Source organism: Aspergillus chevalieri, chromosome 1 (assembly GCF_016861735.1).
Source record: "Aspergillus chevalieri M1 DNA, chromosome 1, nearly complete sequence".
In the NCBI taxonomy this organism is placed as follows: Eukaryota; Fungi; Ascomycota; class Eurotiomycetes; order Eurotiales; family Aspergillaceae; genus Aspergillus; species Aspergillus chevalieri.
In genome coordinates, this window is record NC_057362.1 from 48128 (window position 1) to 63655 (window position 15528).

The 15528-nt window shown below is 49.1% G+C and overlaps 6 protein-coding genes across 6 annotated transcripts; 3 read left to right on the forward strand and 3 right to left on the reverse strand.

Annotated features, from left to right (window-relative positions):
- Positions 1–3037: 3037 nt before the first annotated feature.
- fetC (putative ferrooxidoreductase Fet3) lies at positions 3038–4955 on the forward strand (the record flags this gene model as incomplete). The annotated part of the gene is made up of 5 exons (XM_043275742.1): positions 3038–3334; positions 3381–3875; positions 3940–4160; positions 4228–4577; positions 4651–4955. The coding sequence occupies 5 exons, from the start codon at positions 3038–3040 to the stop codon at positions 4953–4955; spliced, it is 1668 nt and encodes a 555-aa protein (XP_043131132.1).
- Positions 4956–6588: 1633 nt separating this feature from the next.
- On the forward strand, positions 6589–7657 carry AOX1_1 (alternative oxidase; the record flags this gene model as incomplete). Its single annotated transcript, XM_043275853.1, has 3 exons — positions 6589–6722; positions 6783–7064; positions 7132–7657. 3 exons carry the CDS (start codon positions 6589–6591, stop codon positions 7655–7657), a joined length of 942 nt encoding a protein of 313 aa, XP_043131133.1.
- A 485-nt stretch (positions 7658–8142) lies between these two features.
- Positions 8143–8746, reverse strand: ACHE_10014A (uncharacterized protein; the record flags this gene model as incomplete). Its single annotated transcript, XM_043275964.1, has 2 exons — positions 8143–8531; positions 8581–8746. The coding sequence occupies 2 exons, from the start codon at positions 8744–8746 to the stop codon at positions 8143–8145; spliced, it is 555 nt and encodes a 184-aa protein (XP_043131134.1).
- A 794-nt stretch (positions 8747–9540) lies between these two features.
- Positions 9541–11385, forward strand: ACHE_10015S (multicopper oxidase; the record flags this gene model as incomplete). The annotated part of the gene is made up of 4 exons (XM_043276075.1): positions 9541–9838; positions 9903–10198; positions 10251–11156; positions 11212–11385. The coding sequence occupies 4 exons, from the start codon at positions 9541–9543 to the stop codon at positions 11383–11385; spliced, it is 1674 nt and encodes a 557-aa protein (XP_043131135.1).
- Positions 11386–11621: 236 nt separating this feature from the next.
- On the reverse strand, positions 11622–13575 carry PUS1_1 (tRNA pseudouridine synthase 1; the record flags this gene model as incomplete). Its single annotated transcript, XM_043276186.1, has 2 exons — positions 11622–12080; positions 12142–13575. The coding sequence occupies 2 exons, from the start codon at positions 13573–13575 to the stop codon at positions 11622–11624; spliced, it is 1893 nt and encodes a 630-aa protein (XP_043131136.1).
- A 954-nt stretch (positions 13576–14529) lies between these two features.
- On the reverse strand, positions 14530–15437 carry NCS1 (EF-hand domain-containing protein; the record flags this gene model as incomplete). Its single annotated transcript, XM_043276297.1, has 4 exons — positions 14530–14709; positions 14762–15057; positions 15115–15200; positions 15427–15437. The coding sequence occupies 4 exons, from the start codon at positions 15435–15437 to the stop codon at positions 14530–14532; spliced, it is 573 nt and encodes a 190-aa protein (XP_043131137.1).
- Positions 15438–15528: the final 91 nt, after the last annotated feature.

Sequence of the window (15528 nt, forward strand, 5' to 3'; positions counted from 1 at the left end):
GATTGGTGTGATTGAGAGTGGGAAACATTGGTGGAATTTGAGCTGAAAGAATGACTTCCCAATTGTTGAACCACACGAAGGAAATCAGTGTATGATTTTGGAAGATTCAACTGCTGGTTGAGACGTCCTCGGAGAGTAGGATTGAGGCCTTTCCTGAACGCTGAAATCTTGGTGACATCAGGCCAATCTTTGCCCTTTGCCTCATAAAGAATCCTCTCAAACTTGGCGATGTAGGCTGCCACAGATTCACCACTATCCTGCTTTAGGACTAGTAGATGATCTTCAGCTTCTTGAACCTTGTTGGGGTTGTCATAAACCAGAGATAGTTGATCAAGGATGGTGTTGTAATCCCAGGTGTTGGTGTCTTCTGCATAAGATAACTGGGGAAGAACTAGAGCTTGGACTTTGCTTTCCAGATTCAGATAGACATAGTAGAACTGAGCCACTGGATCACCAATAGCTGGAGCATCAATCCTAAGCTTAGCCTTCATCGAAGCAAGCCAGGTATCAAACTTCAAAGATTGTCCATTGAATTTCTCGGGATCGGGGAGGCATGGCTTTGGTCGTTGAAGTGGTTTGGGTTCGTTTTTGATGGATTCGATTTCATTCTGGAGGGCGCGGATCGTAGAAGAAAATTCGTTTCGGAGTTCTTGAAAGGGGTCCATGATCTTTAAGAAAGAGATCGTGAGCTTGAATCTTGAAAAACTTAAGTCTTGAGAACTTGAAGGGGTGCCAGCATAGTCGCAACCACTGGACTTCTTGAAAGTTGAACTTGAATATGCCAACAACAGAAGTTTCAGTCCTGAGCTCTAGAAACTTAACTGAAGCAGCGCTTGACTTGACTTGAGGATGAACTTGAGGATGGAAACTTGAATGGAGACACTGTTATAGCCTGGCCAGCTCCCGAACTGCGGCACCAGCGAATCCCTTGAAGGGAGAAGCCTTTGGTATTTCTCTCCCTAAGGTATAAAAGGAGGATGTTGATTATTATGTCACGGCGCTCTACTAGGATGATGGAACGTCCAACTCATGGGTTCTACCTAGGTAGCTATCGACGAGAATAATCAACATGAGGAAGGAAGAAAGGAGGTAACGCCATATTTATCAACAAAGCAACAAAGCAAACAACCACACCTCACGTGATAAGCAACCAACGTGACCAGGCCGTCACAATCGCAGTTGGATGGTCGATTTTGCGAACTGCCAAGTAGAGGGAAGTGGCCATGGTTTTCCTTGTACCGCATTAACACAAACCAGAGGATTACCACCAGCCAATAAAAATTATATGAGAGGACAGAACCATAAGTAGCGGAATTGGTCCAGCCCAGGATGGCATTGAATATTCCCCATCCACCACCACCGCCTTGCAAGGGGCTGCAGCAATTCACATGCCATACACTCTGCCGAATGTCGTATGATCCAGGCCCAGCCCCCATCTCCGCTGTTTCACCACCCACCAGGTGATTCCAAGTGTTATTCTCCAAGTACCAGACCCCGCGAGTGCAGAGTCCTGCAGCAACCAGGTAGAGTAGGCAGGTTGAAATAACGAGGAAGATCTGGAGCGACGTCTGGTTTCCGCCTCTGTCATGATCAGACAAGTCAATCGGCTGCTCGTTCTCATTAATTATCTAATTTGATGGATGAAGACTTACCGATAGATGATATACCCCACCAGTACACCAGCCAGAAGGCCAGTGATTACCGGTAACGGGAAGGCAGATGCCGGGAAACTCAGACTGACGCCTCCAATGAATACCACGGCTTCGATACCTTCACGGAGAACTGTGATGAAGGGTACCACAAACATGAAGTATTGTTGTAGCCACCGCTTGCATCGGTCCGTGAATGTCGCTCCAGACCAATGTTTCTCTGTGAGGGCTCGCTCCAGCTTCACGCGCCATTTCTCCTGCAGCTTGTTGACACGAAGGAGCGCAGCTCCCATGACTGTAATTATAACACTGGCCACTAGGGCAAATATGCCCTCCCACAGAAATTCCGCGCTAGCGAAATAATCCTTGCCATAGCTGTAGAAGGCCCCGATCATGCCGCCTCCGATACAGAGGCAAATAAATAACCCTAGCGCAATTCCAAACCATACCTGAGTGAAATTTGAAAGGACGATGTCAGAACTTCGTTGATAATTCAATTGATTATTCGAGAGGGATATTGAGCCGAAAAGAGTCGCTCACATACCTGGCGGATGAGTCTCTTCCGGATACCGGCTTCACGGTCTAAGCCGAGGGCTTGGTGCAAGAAGGAAAACAAGACTGCAACGATAATGCTTGTTTCGATGCATTCGCGAAAGCAAATGAAGAAAACTAGTGCAGGAATGTCAGCTGATATTCTCGGGTTCTTCGGGACATTACCAGCGCAATGATAATGAGAAGAAGAGAGAGAAGGAGGGGAAAAGGTAAATTGAGCCGTACCGGGGACCGCAAACACGTCACTGCTCATCGTGGACGAAATCACTCGTGTCTACCTAGGTAGGGATGGGTCTGCAGACTAGAATCCGACCGGGAAAGAGGCGTCTCTGATTGATAAATAAAGATCTGATTATTATCTGATGGACAATCGGTAATCTTTGCTCGCTAACCCCGATCGTGGTAACCCTAAGCAAGTGCCGTCGCCCGTTCCGTGGCAGTAAACCACCGGGTCCATTGTTCGACTAATCGAGGTCAAATACACGATGTCCCACTTCACCCACCTCGTTGCAAGAGACGGCAACGCAGGGAATCAGATAAGATCGTCCATAGGCCACAAGCTTTCTTGGCCGTGGCTTGATCTGTGGGTAGCGGCTTGAAAAGGGCTCCGTGCGCACGGCACGTTGAACACGGCCCAAGCGGAAGACGGGCAAATGAACATGCTTGTAGATATGATACTACGGTAACTCGGTTGGATTTTTTTTTTTTTTATGAAACGAGACGCTTTGGCAGATGTGTTCTTCTCTTGACTTCCAACCGACCGCGTTGTCATTTTCCAGCAGTATTTTTTACCCATGGCGGCTGGTCTTTTACTGATGGGCATCCTTGTCCACATTATGACGGCCATGTCTGCAACACTCAACTACGACTGGAACGTCACCTGGATGACAGCCAATCCTGATGGGATGATGGAGCGTCCGGTGATAGGAATCAATGGACAGTGGCCGCTCCCCGTGCTGAATTTCACACGCGGAGACCGGGTCATCGCAAAAGTCCACAACGGCCTAGGCAATGAAAGCACCAGTATTCATTGGCATGGCTTCTATCAGAATGGTACCAATGAGATGGATGGACCTCCTCATGTCACTCAATGTGATATCCCCCCGGGGGCCACGATGGTCTACAACTTCACGGTGAGTGTTCTTGCTGCATGTAGCATACCGATCTAACTTTGCACAGGTTGACCAGACAGGAACATACTGGTACCACTCACACTCGCGGGGGCAGTACCCCGAGGGGTTGCGACAGGCTTTGGTGATCACTGACCCCAAAAACCCTTATGCTGGGCAGTATGATGAAGAGCTTGTCCTGACCTTGTCGGATTGGTATCACGATCAATTCCGATACCTTCTAGAAGGCTTTATCAGCGTGACGAATCCTACTGGCGCAGAGCCCGTACCGAACTCTGCTCTTATGAATGATACTCAAAACCTCACGATCCCGGTTGAGCAGGGCAAAACTTACCTCCTACGTTTGGCTAACGTTGGTGCATTTGCGAGTCAGTATTTCTGGATTGAGGGCCACACCATGAGGATTGTAGAAGTGGACGGGGTTTGGACAGACGCAGCAGAGACCGATATGATCTACATCACAAGCGCGCAACGCTACAGCGTCCTAGTGACAATGAAGAATGAGACGAGTCAGAACTACGCCATGGTGGGAAGTATGGACACGGTAGGGAATAACTTCGGTCGCAGAGACAATCGACGACTGGTTACTGAAAGAAAGTCATCTCTAGGAGCTATTCGATAGTCTGCCTCCGACTTTGAACTACAACGTCACAGGATGGCTGGTATACAACGACCAAGCCGAAAAGTCTGCGCCCGCCGAGTTATCTTCCTTTAATCCATATGACGACTTCAACCTCAGACCAGCTGACGGCATGGAGTGTCTTCCCGACGCCGACTACACTATAACTTTGGACATGAAAATGGACAACTTGGGCGACGGGGCCAACTAGTAAGACCAGACTACCTGGAATCTCATAGCCTAGCAGCAGCGAGAACTAAGGGTCCCAACAATGCAGTGCCTTTTTCAATGACAAAACCTATGTGATGCCCAAGGTTCCTACCCTCTATTCCGTCTTGACCACTGGGTCGGCAGCGACGGACCCGGCCATCTACGGGACGGATAGTCTTGCCTATGTCCTGCAAAAAAACGATGTGGTTGACATTATTCTGAACAACGGTGACGATGGGAAACACCCTTTCCATCTCCACGGACGCAATTTCCAGCTCATCCACCGAAGTCCAGAAAATGCAGGGCACTTTGACGCCAGCAACCCACCACCATTTGCGACTGTCCCGATGCGACGAGATACAGTCACCCTCGAACCACTGGGAAATTTTGTTCTTCGGTTCCGTGCTGATAATCCAGGTAAAGTCCCATAGCGATTCTACCTGAGTACACGTCTAGTGGTTATTAGCAACGCACTGATAATTTGTGCCAGGTGTCTGGCTTTTTCACTGCCATATTGAATGGCACATGGACTCTGGACTCGTAGCTACCTTTATTGAGGCACCCCTCGACATCCAGCGGAGCATCACAATTCCCGATGATCACTTGCAAGTTTGCAACATCAGCGGCTCTATGACAGCCGGAAACGCGGCCGGTAATACTGAAGATCTTTACGATCTGACCGGTGAAAGCAGAGCGCCGCCACCATTGCCGGAGGGTTTCACTCCGGGGGGCATCGTGGCTCTGGTGTTCAGCTGCATTGCGGCTGTTCTTGGAATGGTTTCCATTGTTTGGTAAGTATCCATACCCATGCAGTCCCTTACGGATGACTGCATAACTGCTTTGGCGTCTGTCAAAGAACATAGTCACTTACTGATATTAGGTACGGAATGGCTCCCATTACGACCCAAGTACCAACGAGGAGGTTTTCAGGCCCGCCAGAGGAATTCGGAAGATAGTACGAGTTAAGAAGCAGTCGGTCTGAAAGAAAGTAGGAGAACGTATGATACTCTGTGTATATGTTTTCTAGGTAGAGATCTAACAGCTTTGAGTTGGAGTCCTCCTAATTTTCATACTTTCATATCGGAGAGTAACTTGCTCGAAGAGCCATGATGCTGACCACTTGCCCCGCTAGTTACCCGTCGGCCACTTCAATCTTACCTCTTACACAACTATCAAATTAAGCGTTCACTCTCTTCTGCCGCCTTGAACACTCATTAGAGGCTATTTGACACCCGGAGTACAGTCAGGGATTATTATCCTTCCGCTACAATGTATTGCAAACATGGGAAATGCGCCCCAAAGAACCCATCATGCTAGGGCCGTAGGTATAAGTATCATTCGCCAAGCCGTGTATCCGACTCCGTGCTTAGAAGTCGATGCACGTGCCGGGCAACGTCAAATGATGAGACGGTTCTTTCTCATCGGGTTAATCTTTGTTTCATGGGACATCGAGTAGAGCAAATTGCAATGATTTACTAGCAATTTCTGTCTCAGAACTACGGGTGATTTGTCGTTTGACAGCCCGCTCCAGAAGCATTTCTGGAATGAATATGTCTTACCGGAAGAGGAAAAAAGGCGATACAAGGGAAGAGCTTAAGAAACTCTTTCTACTTTTTTTGGTTTTTCTTTTTCGAATAATCTTGCTCCCTGGTTAAACTGTATATATCTAATTGAGTGCAGTTTCAGAATGGCTAACACTGTGGAAAAGATAGCTTGGATTGACCGAAGTTTAGCTGTAAATGAACTCTACTCGCATACCCAGCTCTGCGGTGAATTATCTGACGCAATACTGTCAGAGAGGAAATAACTGATCAAATCAAAACTGTGTCCATTTTTGGCCGACAAATGCATTCTGGTAGTCATTACTTAGTCATTGTTTACTGCGTCGGGCAAATACGGAGCAACGCCTTGACATGAAGACATCTACACCGTACGCCTGAGAACATTGGGGAAGATGCATCCCGATGTGTCTGGTGGGCTTTGTCACAAGATGCACCTTTTTCTATTGCCAACATTAAATATTGACATTTCATTGGACCACATGCCATTAGGCGTTGAACAGGCCAATAGTGTGACACTGAGCAGGGCTATACATGCTATATAGAGATCCCTCGAAAGTATGGAAACAACGCGGAGAAGACTCAGAGGCCTAGAACTAGATCGTTCTACAGGAATACGATCAACATTCCCAGGAACGTCTCAACACATTGTGAGTCAGAATCGTGAAAAGTATAACGAATTTGACCAGTCTTCAAGGTGCATTAGCACGGGAGGAATCGGGTCTCCTATCTCAACAAATGCCCATTATGGACGGCCTCACGTATAAATACTGGTGTCTTCTTCCTGTATTTCCAGGGAATAAAAAGACTGAAAGACAAATCTTCTTGCCATTTCTACCTATCCCCTAAAGCAAGGCCGATTGACAACCATGAGTCATCAAGTACGCATCGCTCGCTTCTCCTGCATCACGCAAATTCCCTACCCTTCGGCTTCGAAATTCATTCTTGGGAGCAGACAGTACACACAAGGCGCATTGCAAAAGTCATCGTGGACTCATCCTGTGTTAGTTCGAAGTCGCATTTACACAAATCAAGCAATTTATGCTGATCCATCAAATGGTAGATATACACAGGAACAAATCCAATCCGTTAAAATCGCACATCGAAATGCAAAATGCCTCCCCGACAAGCTCGCCCTTGAAACCGTCCGCTTCCTTCGCTGGGGCATGGACTTTGTCACCGGATACCGAGCAAATTCTCCTTTATCGAAACCCAATCGAATGACAGAGAGGAAATGGATCACAAGATTCGTCTTCCTTGAAAGCGTCGCCGGCGTACCGGGGATGGTAGCCGGCATGCTCAGACATCTCAAGAGTATCAGACAAATGAAGAGGGATTATGGATGGTGAGCTTTCATTAATTGCTCTTTGCCTCAACCGAAAACCATATAACTGAATCCGACCCTCGTACAGGATTGAGACCCTCCTTGAAGAAGCCTACAATGAACGAATGCACCTCCTGACATTCCTCCAACTAGCCAAACCAGGCTGGAAAATGCGAACAATGGTCCTTGGCACTCAATGTGTCTTCTTCACCGCATTCTTCATGGCTTATATCCTCTCCCCACGCATTTGCCACCGATTTGTCGGCTACCTCGAGGAGGAAGCCGTCATCACATACACCAAGGCAATCAAGGATCTTGACGACGGATGCCTTCCTCTATGGAAGAGTCTGGGGGCTCCCGCAATGGCAGTCAAGTACTGGCAGATGCCAGAAGGGAATAGATGTATGCGATCTCTACTGCTGTATGTGCGTGCGGATGAGGCGAAGCATCGTGATGTGAATCATACACTGGGTAGCTTGGACCAGGACAGAGATCGGAACCCTTTTTCGGCCAAGTTTAGGGAGCAGATTGGAAAGGTTAACGATGTTATTGATTCGAGGGTTCCGGATGAGCTTTACATTCGCAGTCAGCAGAGGCAAAGGGTTAAAGAATAGAGAATAATGGTACTTGAAGCCTTTCCGCAGGTTCCATGCTGTTGAATAATAGCAAAAATGTAAAAAAAAAAATTACCATGAGCCCGAACCACGGCGCAACATCACCGTCCAAAACGTCATACGCAACGCTAGTGCCGTAGTCGAAAGCAATAAGATCGTAAGTAGGAAAGTTTGAAGGAGAGCGCGAAAGTCACCTAGACATTAGGGTGATGATGGCAAACTAAATCCGCACATGATACGCGTCAATCGACTACTTGAAACCTTGTCGTGCATTCCACGCATTATCCTGGCAGCTGGCAAAGACACTGCATGTCCGCTCACCAAAGCTATCGGACGTGTATGTGTGACTAATTGGTTACAGGGCTTTTCTGCAGGTGTTTATTCTATCTAATGACTATGCAACCCCGTATATCTTAGACACCACACATTATTGCCGATCCATTCTTCTCATCTCCTACAAAACGAGAATATAACGGGTCAGATATTCAAGAGCTTTCGGAGGCCTTAACCACAACTGGGAAGCTCCCATTCTGCATGTTCCACCCAGGATTCCATGTCAGTGCGTAAGTGCCATTCGTATCCGTCTCTTTTGCCCAGAATTGTGCTTGGAGCTGGGTGTTGTTGTTGTAGACAAGTTGTGAGGCAAAGAGAGCGAAGCCGGACACAGTCCCGTTGATACGGGAAATACGGGTGATTGGCAAGACACCAACGCAATAATTATCCTCGGGTTTGATGAAGAGAGAGCCGGCCGAGGTACCATTCTCGAAGGTCGCGTTGACTATCCAATTGTCATCTGTAATGGCCGGCAGGTTCCACGACATGGGAAGAAGGTTGTTGTTGTTGTCGTCCGGGGTCTGCGTGATGTAGAGGAGACCTGAATTGTCAGTAAGTGACAAGATACACGGAACAGACATCATACTCACCATCGGTCTGTCCATAGGCGATGGGCCACTGAGGCGTATTTGCTCCGTAGGCGTATAGCGTCGCATTTTGCTGTGCACCACGCTTCACATGGCTGGGTGCGAATGCAGAAGTAGCGGAGCCCAGAACACCGTAGATGGTCAAAAGAAAAAAGACAGGTAGATGCATTTCGAGCAGTCAGAATAAGAATGAGATACAAGGACAAAATGAGTGACAACGGCTGATAACGATGGCCGCGAACGTCCTTGGGAAAAAGTAAGGAGAGAACGCGAAGTCTGTTATAACCCGCTGCCACCGTCAGACAAATTAGGAATGTGATAAAATCTCCTGACGGTTCGATCTGCCCTACCGGAAAAAGACATACCCGGCAATCCCAAACCCGAAAAAGAAGCACCAGTCCGGACGCGCGTCCGAACACAGCCCTAAAGATACCGTCTCCGCTAAGATAGCAGTAGTGTTGTGGAGCAGGCCCGTTTGTTCCTGACGGCCACGCAAACCATGCGGCCTCTGGATGCTTCGATTGGCGGGTAGAATATCAGAATCTCAATTACCGGTGGCTTATTGGGCTATGCCGAACTTTAAATAACTCAATCTAGCCCTACGACCACGCCGGTCGTTGAGATAGAGCGACCCACCCTACGATGCCTTTTCGCAATTCTCGCGGCTTGTTTTCTATCGTCGTCCATGGATCTTTATCATCTAGTCTTGAGCTGCTGTTCGGGAAATAGTAGCGAGGCTACGTCCTGAGCTATGTACGACCCACTGAACTAGCCTTCATGTGGATGATAATCCTGGATAGCTAGCTACTTTCGTAAAGCACCACCCCGTACTTAAAAGCTTCAGACTACTGACATCCTCCGTTTTTTGGCCAGTCGTTCTTCCACATTCACTCCTTTGTATTGCTTGTAATAGCACATTCCTCTCCTTACTCGACTTCACGCCAGTTGGCGTAAACCAGCGTCATGTTTCTACCCCTGTTCTCGTCGCTCGTTGCCTTACCTGCAGTTCTTGGTGCGGCACTAATCCCGAAGGATACGATTGCATGTGTGCATAATGCTGCCAACCGATCCTGCTGGAGCGATGGGTTTGATATCTCTACCAACTATTACGAAAAGGTCCCTGACACGGGAGTGGTGCGCGAGTACTGGCTCAATATTGAAAACACCACAGCCGCCCCGGACGGTTTCGAATTACCGGCTCAACTAATCAATGGATCTTTTCCGGGGCCAACCATCATCGCGGACTGGGGTGATACAGTTGGTACGTGTTCCTCTTCTCTGTCAAAGCTGACAATTATGTTGCTAATACTGAGTCTCGGATGCAGTTGTACATGTTACGAATTCCCTCCAGAATAATGGCACCGGCCTGCATTTCCACGGTATCCGACAGAATTGGACCGACCAGATGGATGGAGTCCCGAGTATAACACAATGTCCGATTGCCCCAGGAGATTCGTATACCTACAAGTGGCGTGCAGTCGAATATGGTACTGGCTGGTATCACTCCCACTTCTACGTCCAAGCATGGGATGGTGTATTCGGAGGTATTCTGATCAATGGCCCTGCAACGGCCAACTACGACGTTGATCTGGGTCATATATTTCTGAACGACTGGTACCATGTATATCTTGCCTCACCAGGGATAGAAAGAGCGTCGTTACTGACCTCGCTAGTATACGGCCGATCAACTAGACTCCCAAGCCGCAACGGGTGGACCGCCGACTGCAATAAACGGACTCATCAACGGAACCAACACCTACAATGACACGCTTGGATCCCGCTTCAAAACCGTCTTCAACGCCAACACCCGGTACCGTCTTCGCCTGGTCAATGCGGCCGCTGATAATCACTTCCGCTTCATGATCGATAATCACACACTGGAGGTCATCGCCAATGACTTTGTTCCCATCGTTCCGTACGAAACAACAGACCTAAGCATCGGCATGGGTCAGCGCTACGATGTTATTGTCACCGCGAAGGACCTGGCTAGCGGCAACTTCTGGCTACGGGCTATCCCACAAGAGGCGTGTTCCGAGACCAGCGCTGTGGACAATGTGAAGGGCATTATCCGCTACGACAGCTCATCGACCGCTGATCCAACGACTTCCGCATATAGCTACACAGATTCGTGTGCTGACGAGGACTCATCAAACCTCGTCCCTTACCTTCCTCTCAACGCTTCCGATACCTACACATACGGCGAGGATGAGGAAGTAGCGGTCCAAGTCACGGATAACGCCCTTCTCTGGACAATGAACAAGACTTCGTTCCGTACAGAATGGGAAAACCCGACCTTGAAGCAAGTGGCCAACGGCAGCGCCCCCTTCACTGCTAAACAACATGTCATCCAACTGCCCCAGGCAAACCAGTGGGTATCATTCGTGATCCATTCGCCCTTCGCCCAAGACCACCCGATGCATCTCCACGGTCACGACTTCTTGATTCTGGCGTCTGGATACGGTGACTTTGATTCCAGTTTAATCACCCAGTCATCTCTTGTGAATGCGCCGCGACGGGACGTTGCCATGCTGCCCGCCAGTGGTTACCTAGCCATCGCATTCCGAACTGACAATCCCGGCGTATGTATCTTTCTCGATTCTATATAAATATCGATTTGCTAATTCTTGAAAACAGGCTTGGTTAATGCACTGTCATATCGCCTGGCATACCGCAGAGGGCTTCGCCGTGCAGATTCTGGAGCGTAAATCGGAGATTTTTATCGACCGCAGTCAGCTGGATTCGACTTGTACAAATTGGAATAAGTATGTTGCCGCTAAAGATGTAACTCAACACGATTCTGGGGTTTGATTTGGATGAATTGGAATATGGAGTTTGTAATGAAGGTTACATAGGCCTTATTAGGTGGCAGTCTGGGAGAATTGTGCAGCATAATGCAGATATATATTGTGACATGTGTAGCCGCATGAACCTTTCTCTCGTGTCTTTTCTCTCGAGCATTGTAGGCAAGAAAAGGTGCCCCCAAGAGCCTCGAGTAAAAGGGGGCGGAAATAATCACCACAGCATCAAATTCTACACCAATCAACCTAATTTCCCTCATCTTCATGCATACGCTGATGCACTTCAGGCTCAGCCTCGGGGTCATCGAGATCCTCCCACTCTTCATCGATACCATCATGGAGATCATGCAGATCTTGGAAATCATGAAGGTCTGCGATCGTAACACCCAATTCATCCTCGTCCTCATCATCATCGGCATCTTCACGAAGCATGGCAAGCAAATGCAACAGCGTGGCTTGCCTACTCATCAGATTGTGTGCTGGCGGAAGGAATTGGTTGGGATCCGGCAGAATTCCGTTCGCCGCCGACGGCTGCTCGGGAGTTTCTTCGGGCGTGTTGTCTCGGGGTTTTGAGGCGGACGGGTTAGAAAGATCGGGGGCAAGGCTGACGATGCGGATGGTCTTGGTCGGAATGATGCGGGTTGGGCCTTGATGTTGTGGTATGCCACCTGGTAGGTTAGGAATAGGTTGGTGCCAGCCGAGAGTCTGCGAATTTGACATTAGTTCTTGTTTCGTCTTCCTATACTTGTGATTGAGATCAACGTACGGCGTAAGTTGTCATGATCGCATCATCATACAACGCCATGAAGCTCACCGGCACGGTAAGCCGTGACGTGGAGCTGGTAAACAACGAGTATGAAGCGCGTGCAGGATGATCGACGTCTTGGACCTTGTTATTGTCATCAAGCGCAACGATATAAATCCGGTCTTGGATCTCAAACATGAGGCGGTGATTGCGCACTGATAACCAACCGCCAAGGTCAAAAGTGGCCCCATCCGACTCGCATTCGAGGAGGGAGCTATGCGCTGCCAGGCTGACTTGGTCGTGGATAGCCTTGCGCCAGTCCGAGCAAACGAAGACACGGCCAGAGCGGGAGAAACCAACAAAGAGGTCACCATGCAACATACCCGCTCCCCATTCATTCTCGCGGTGCCAAACGTGTTCAGGGTCGTCGGGTGGTGTCAGAGGGCCTTTTTCGACTTTGATCGGTGTCAAGCAGTCTCTGCGAGATGGCCCGAGAGTGAAGGCTCGATGGCTTGGACCCGCAGGAGAGCCGGCGGCGGGTGCACGAATGTGATATTTTTCCGTGCAATGAGACGGCTGTAGTGCGCCCAGAAAAGCACCAGATGCCTTGTCGTGTACATGGTAGCCTTTTGACCCCATGGAGTAAATCACTGCGTCCTTACTCTGGTCCAGATGGCCAACCCCGCCATGTTCGATCTGCAGGTGCGTCGTCAACTTAGGAGGTCGCTGGGTCATATCATACACAAAACCCTGTCCTTCGCTAGACACCACACAAAGTGTCCAGTGAGACAATTGAAACCCTCTCGTTTGACAGTCATGATTCAATATCGCGATGCGGCGAAACTCCCCACGTTCCGCTCCTTCCTGATCCGCTTGCCAGACCTCAACCGCATCCCCTTCGCGGTCAAACACGGCCATGCCATCCTGATATTCTAGATGTGCGAACGGGCGAACGGCATTGTCATCGGCATACAGTGTGGAGGGGAGTCGCCAGATGATCCGGCCTGAGTCCATATCGGTGACGTTCAAGCCGCCAGCCTGGGATGTTGAAACAAAAAATCGGCGCTTGAAGTCGGGTTTGAACCGCCAGACAGGATCGTTACCGACCTGCAAAATCGACTCTCGGGTAACTGGGTGCGAGTCGGCCCAATTGCGAGCGAGCAGCGTCTGGCGTTTGCACACGTCCTTCCATGATTCAGGGTTCTCAAAAAATTCGGAGAAGCTGGTATTGTCTGCCAGATATGAGAAATCGCGGGCACCTCCGGGTGGTTGGGTGGTCTTCGATTCGGAGGAATAGATGGCTTCTTGATGTATGACGTCGATAAAGGTATGCCAGGCCTTGGAGACTGCGGTCAGGGATGCGAGAGCGGAGGTCGAGGTGAATTCTAGAATGCGCAGGACAATCTCTGGCGGCAGGGCAGTGAGGGGATCTCTCCCTGGCGAGGTCGTAGTCATTTTGAGAGGGCAATTGGTTTTTCTTGGGGTTGAGAAAAGAAGTTGAGGGGGGTTCACGATTCTGCCATACTGATGCTGTTCACCGCCTTCGATAATACCCGATAAGGGAGGGGAAGAACCAGATATAAGAAGTTCAGCATAGAATTAAACATCAATTCAACTCTTCTTCTGACTATTATTCTTTCTGCTGCTTTCCTCTGTATCTTTTAGTGTTTTTATTTTCGTTCTCTTTTAATATGGACGCGCAGCTTTACATATATGATATCAACAGAAAGTCTGAAACTCCACAATCCGCTCAAATGGGGAACCATACGCTTTTACAAGAATATATCGAGACTTCGCAAAGGTTCCTGAACGATGGAACTGTTTGGGTTATGCACTCCAGCTACATTCCCGACAGCGCTCATATTACTATCGACTCAAGTCGTGGGGGAAACAAATGAGGCCACTGTTACTCTGTACACACTCGAGTAGTCGAGTCGGCATTTAGTGAGCAGGTCAATATTGCAAGAGCATTCCAATCAAAGGCAAATCGTTGGCTCGTCGGGGGACTCAGTCTCGCAATTACTTGTATTTGCACCGCTGGATCAACGGAACAGTGAAAGGACTATGCCATTTCATACGCTAAACATACAAGGAGCCCGGGGGCAACACTGTACAGAAAAGTAACCCTATCTACTCAGTAGAGGTCATCGCGGCCAAGTCCATCTCCCATAATGCATATACACATAAAAAAAATGGACAACAGACAAGACATGATCGGGCGTCAAGAGAGAGTAATCCAGAATGGAGGGATATAGACAGGGAATATCCAAGGGCGGCATAAGAGGCTAGAAGAGCAAAACGAAAAGAGCAAAAGAAACAAACCGCACATTGCGCCGGATTCGCCAGGGGTCACACAAGAACAGGAAGGATTATTGTGACAACCATAATGAAACAGAGGACGGAACCACACTATACCAGTCCGTCGTACAATGACAGCGCACTGACAATGGTCTCGTCCCGTTTGCTGCCCTCCTTGAATTCTTCCATGTCCAAACTGCCGTTCTCGTCCTTGTCCATCATGCGGAAGATTTTGCGTACCCGTTTCTCTGGTGTGTCCTCGTCCTCGGGTAGTTTGACCATCGAGCCAACCTATAGCCACCGTCAGTAATGACCGAAAACCACAGACATAGCAAACACAAACCATCTTGTAGATCGCCTCAACAATCGCCAGCATTTCTTCGTAGGTAATCTTGCCGTCCCCGTCGATATCGTAGAGCTGGAATGCCCAATCCAGCTTGTCCTCCATGCGACCCCGCGAAGTCACCGACAGCGCACAGATGAACTCCTTGAAATCGATCATACCACTGTTATCTGCATCGAACACCCGGAAGACATAATTGGCAAATGACGACGGATCACCGAACGGGAAGAACTGGCGATAGATCTTTTGGAACTCCTCCTTAGTCAGGGTCCCCGTGGGACAATCCTTGAGGAAACCTGCCCCGCCGGTCAACAAGCATGCTCATGGTCACTTCTATCCCAGATTCCACGCACCTTTGTACCATTGTTGCAATTCCTTTTTGTCGAAATGAGTCGCCTTCTGAAGCTCATCGAGCTGGGAGGGGGAGAGCTTGGATTGCCTAGGGAGGAAGAAGAAAGCTGTTAGCCTCGTACGTAGGAGATTCATTGCGAGGAACTCAATCCGACCACAGCAGGGCAATACAGCACCGGCTAGAGGATGAGCGCAAGAGAATAACCTCTGCGACTTGCCCCAGATCCAGTGTAACCATTGCCCGCATCGCGTCCTTGTCCCTGCTCCCCCCCTGGATATGCGGAGCGACCGGAAAAGCGACAACCACCACTTACGATTTGCCCATGGTGCAACAAGCATCCAACGCTCACACCAAACCTCTGTATATAGGATATTGATGCGTCTGTCGAGCTGTCGTCGAGCCTCGCGATCAGAAG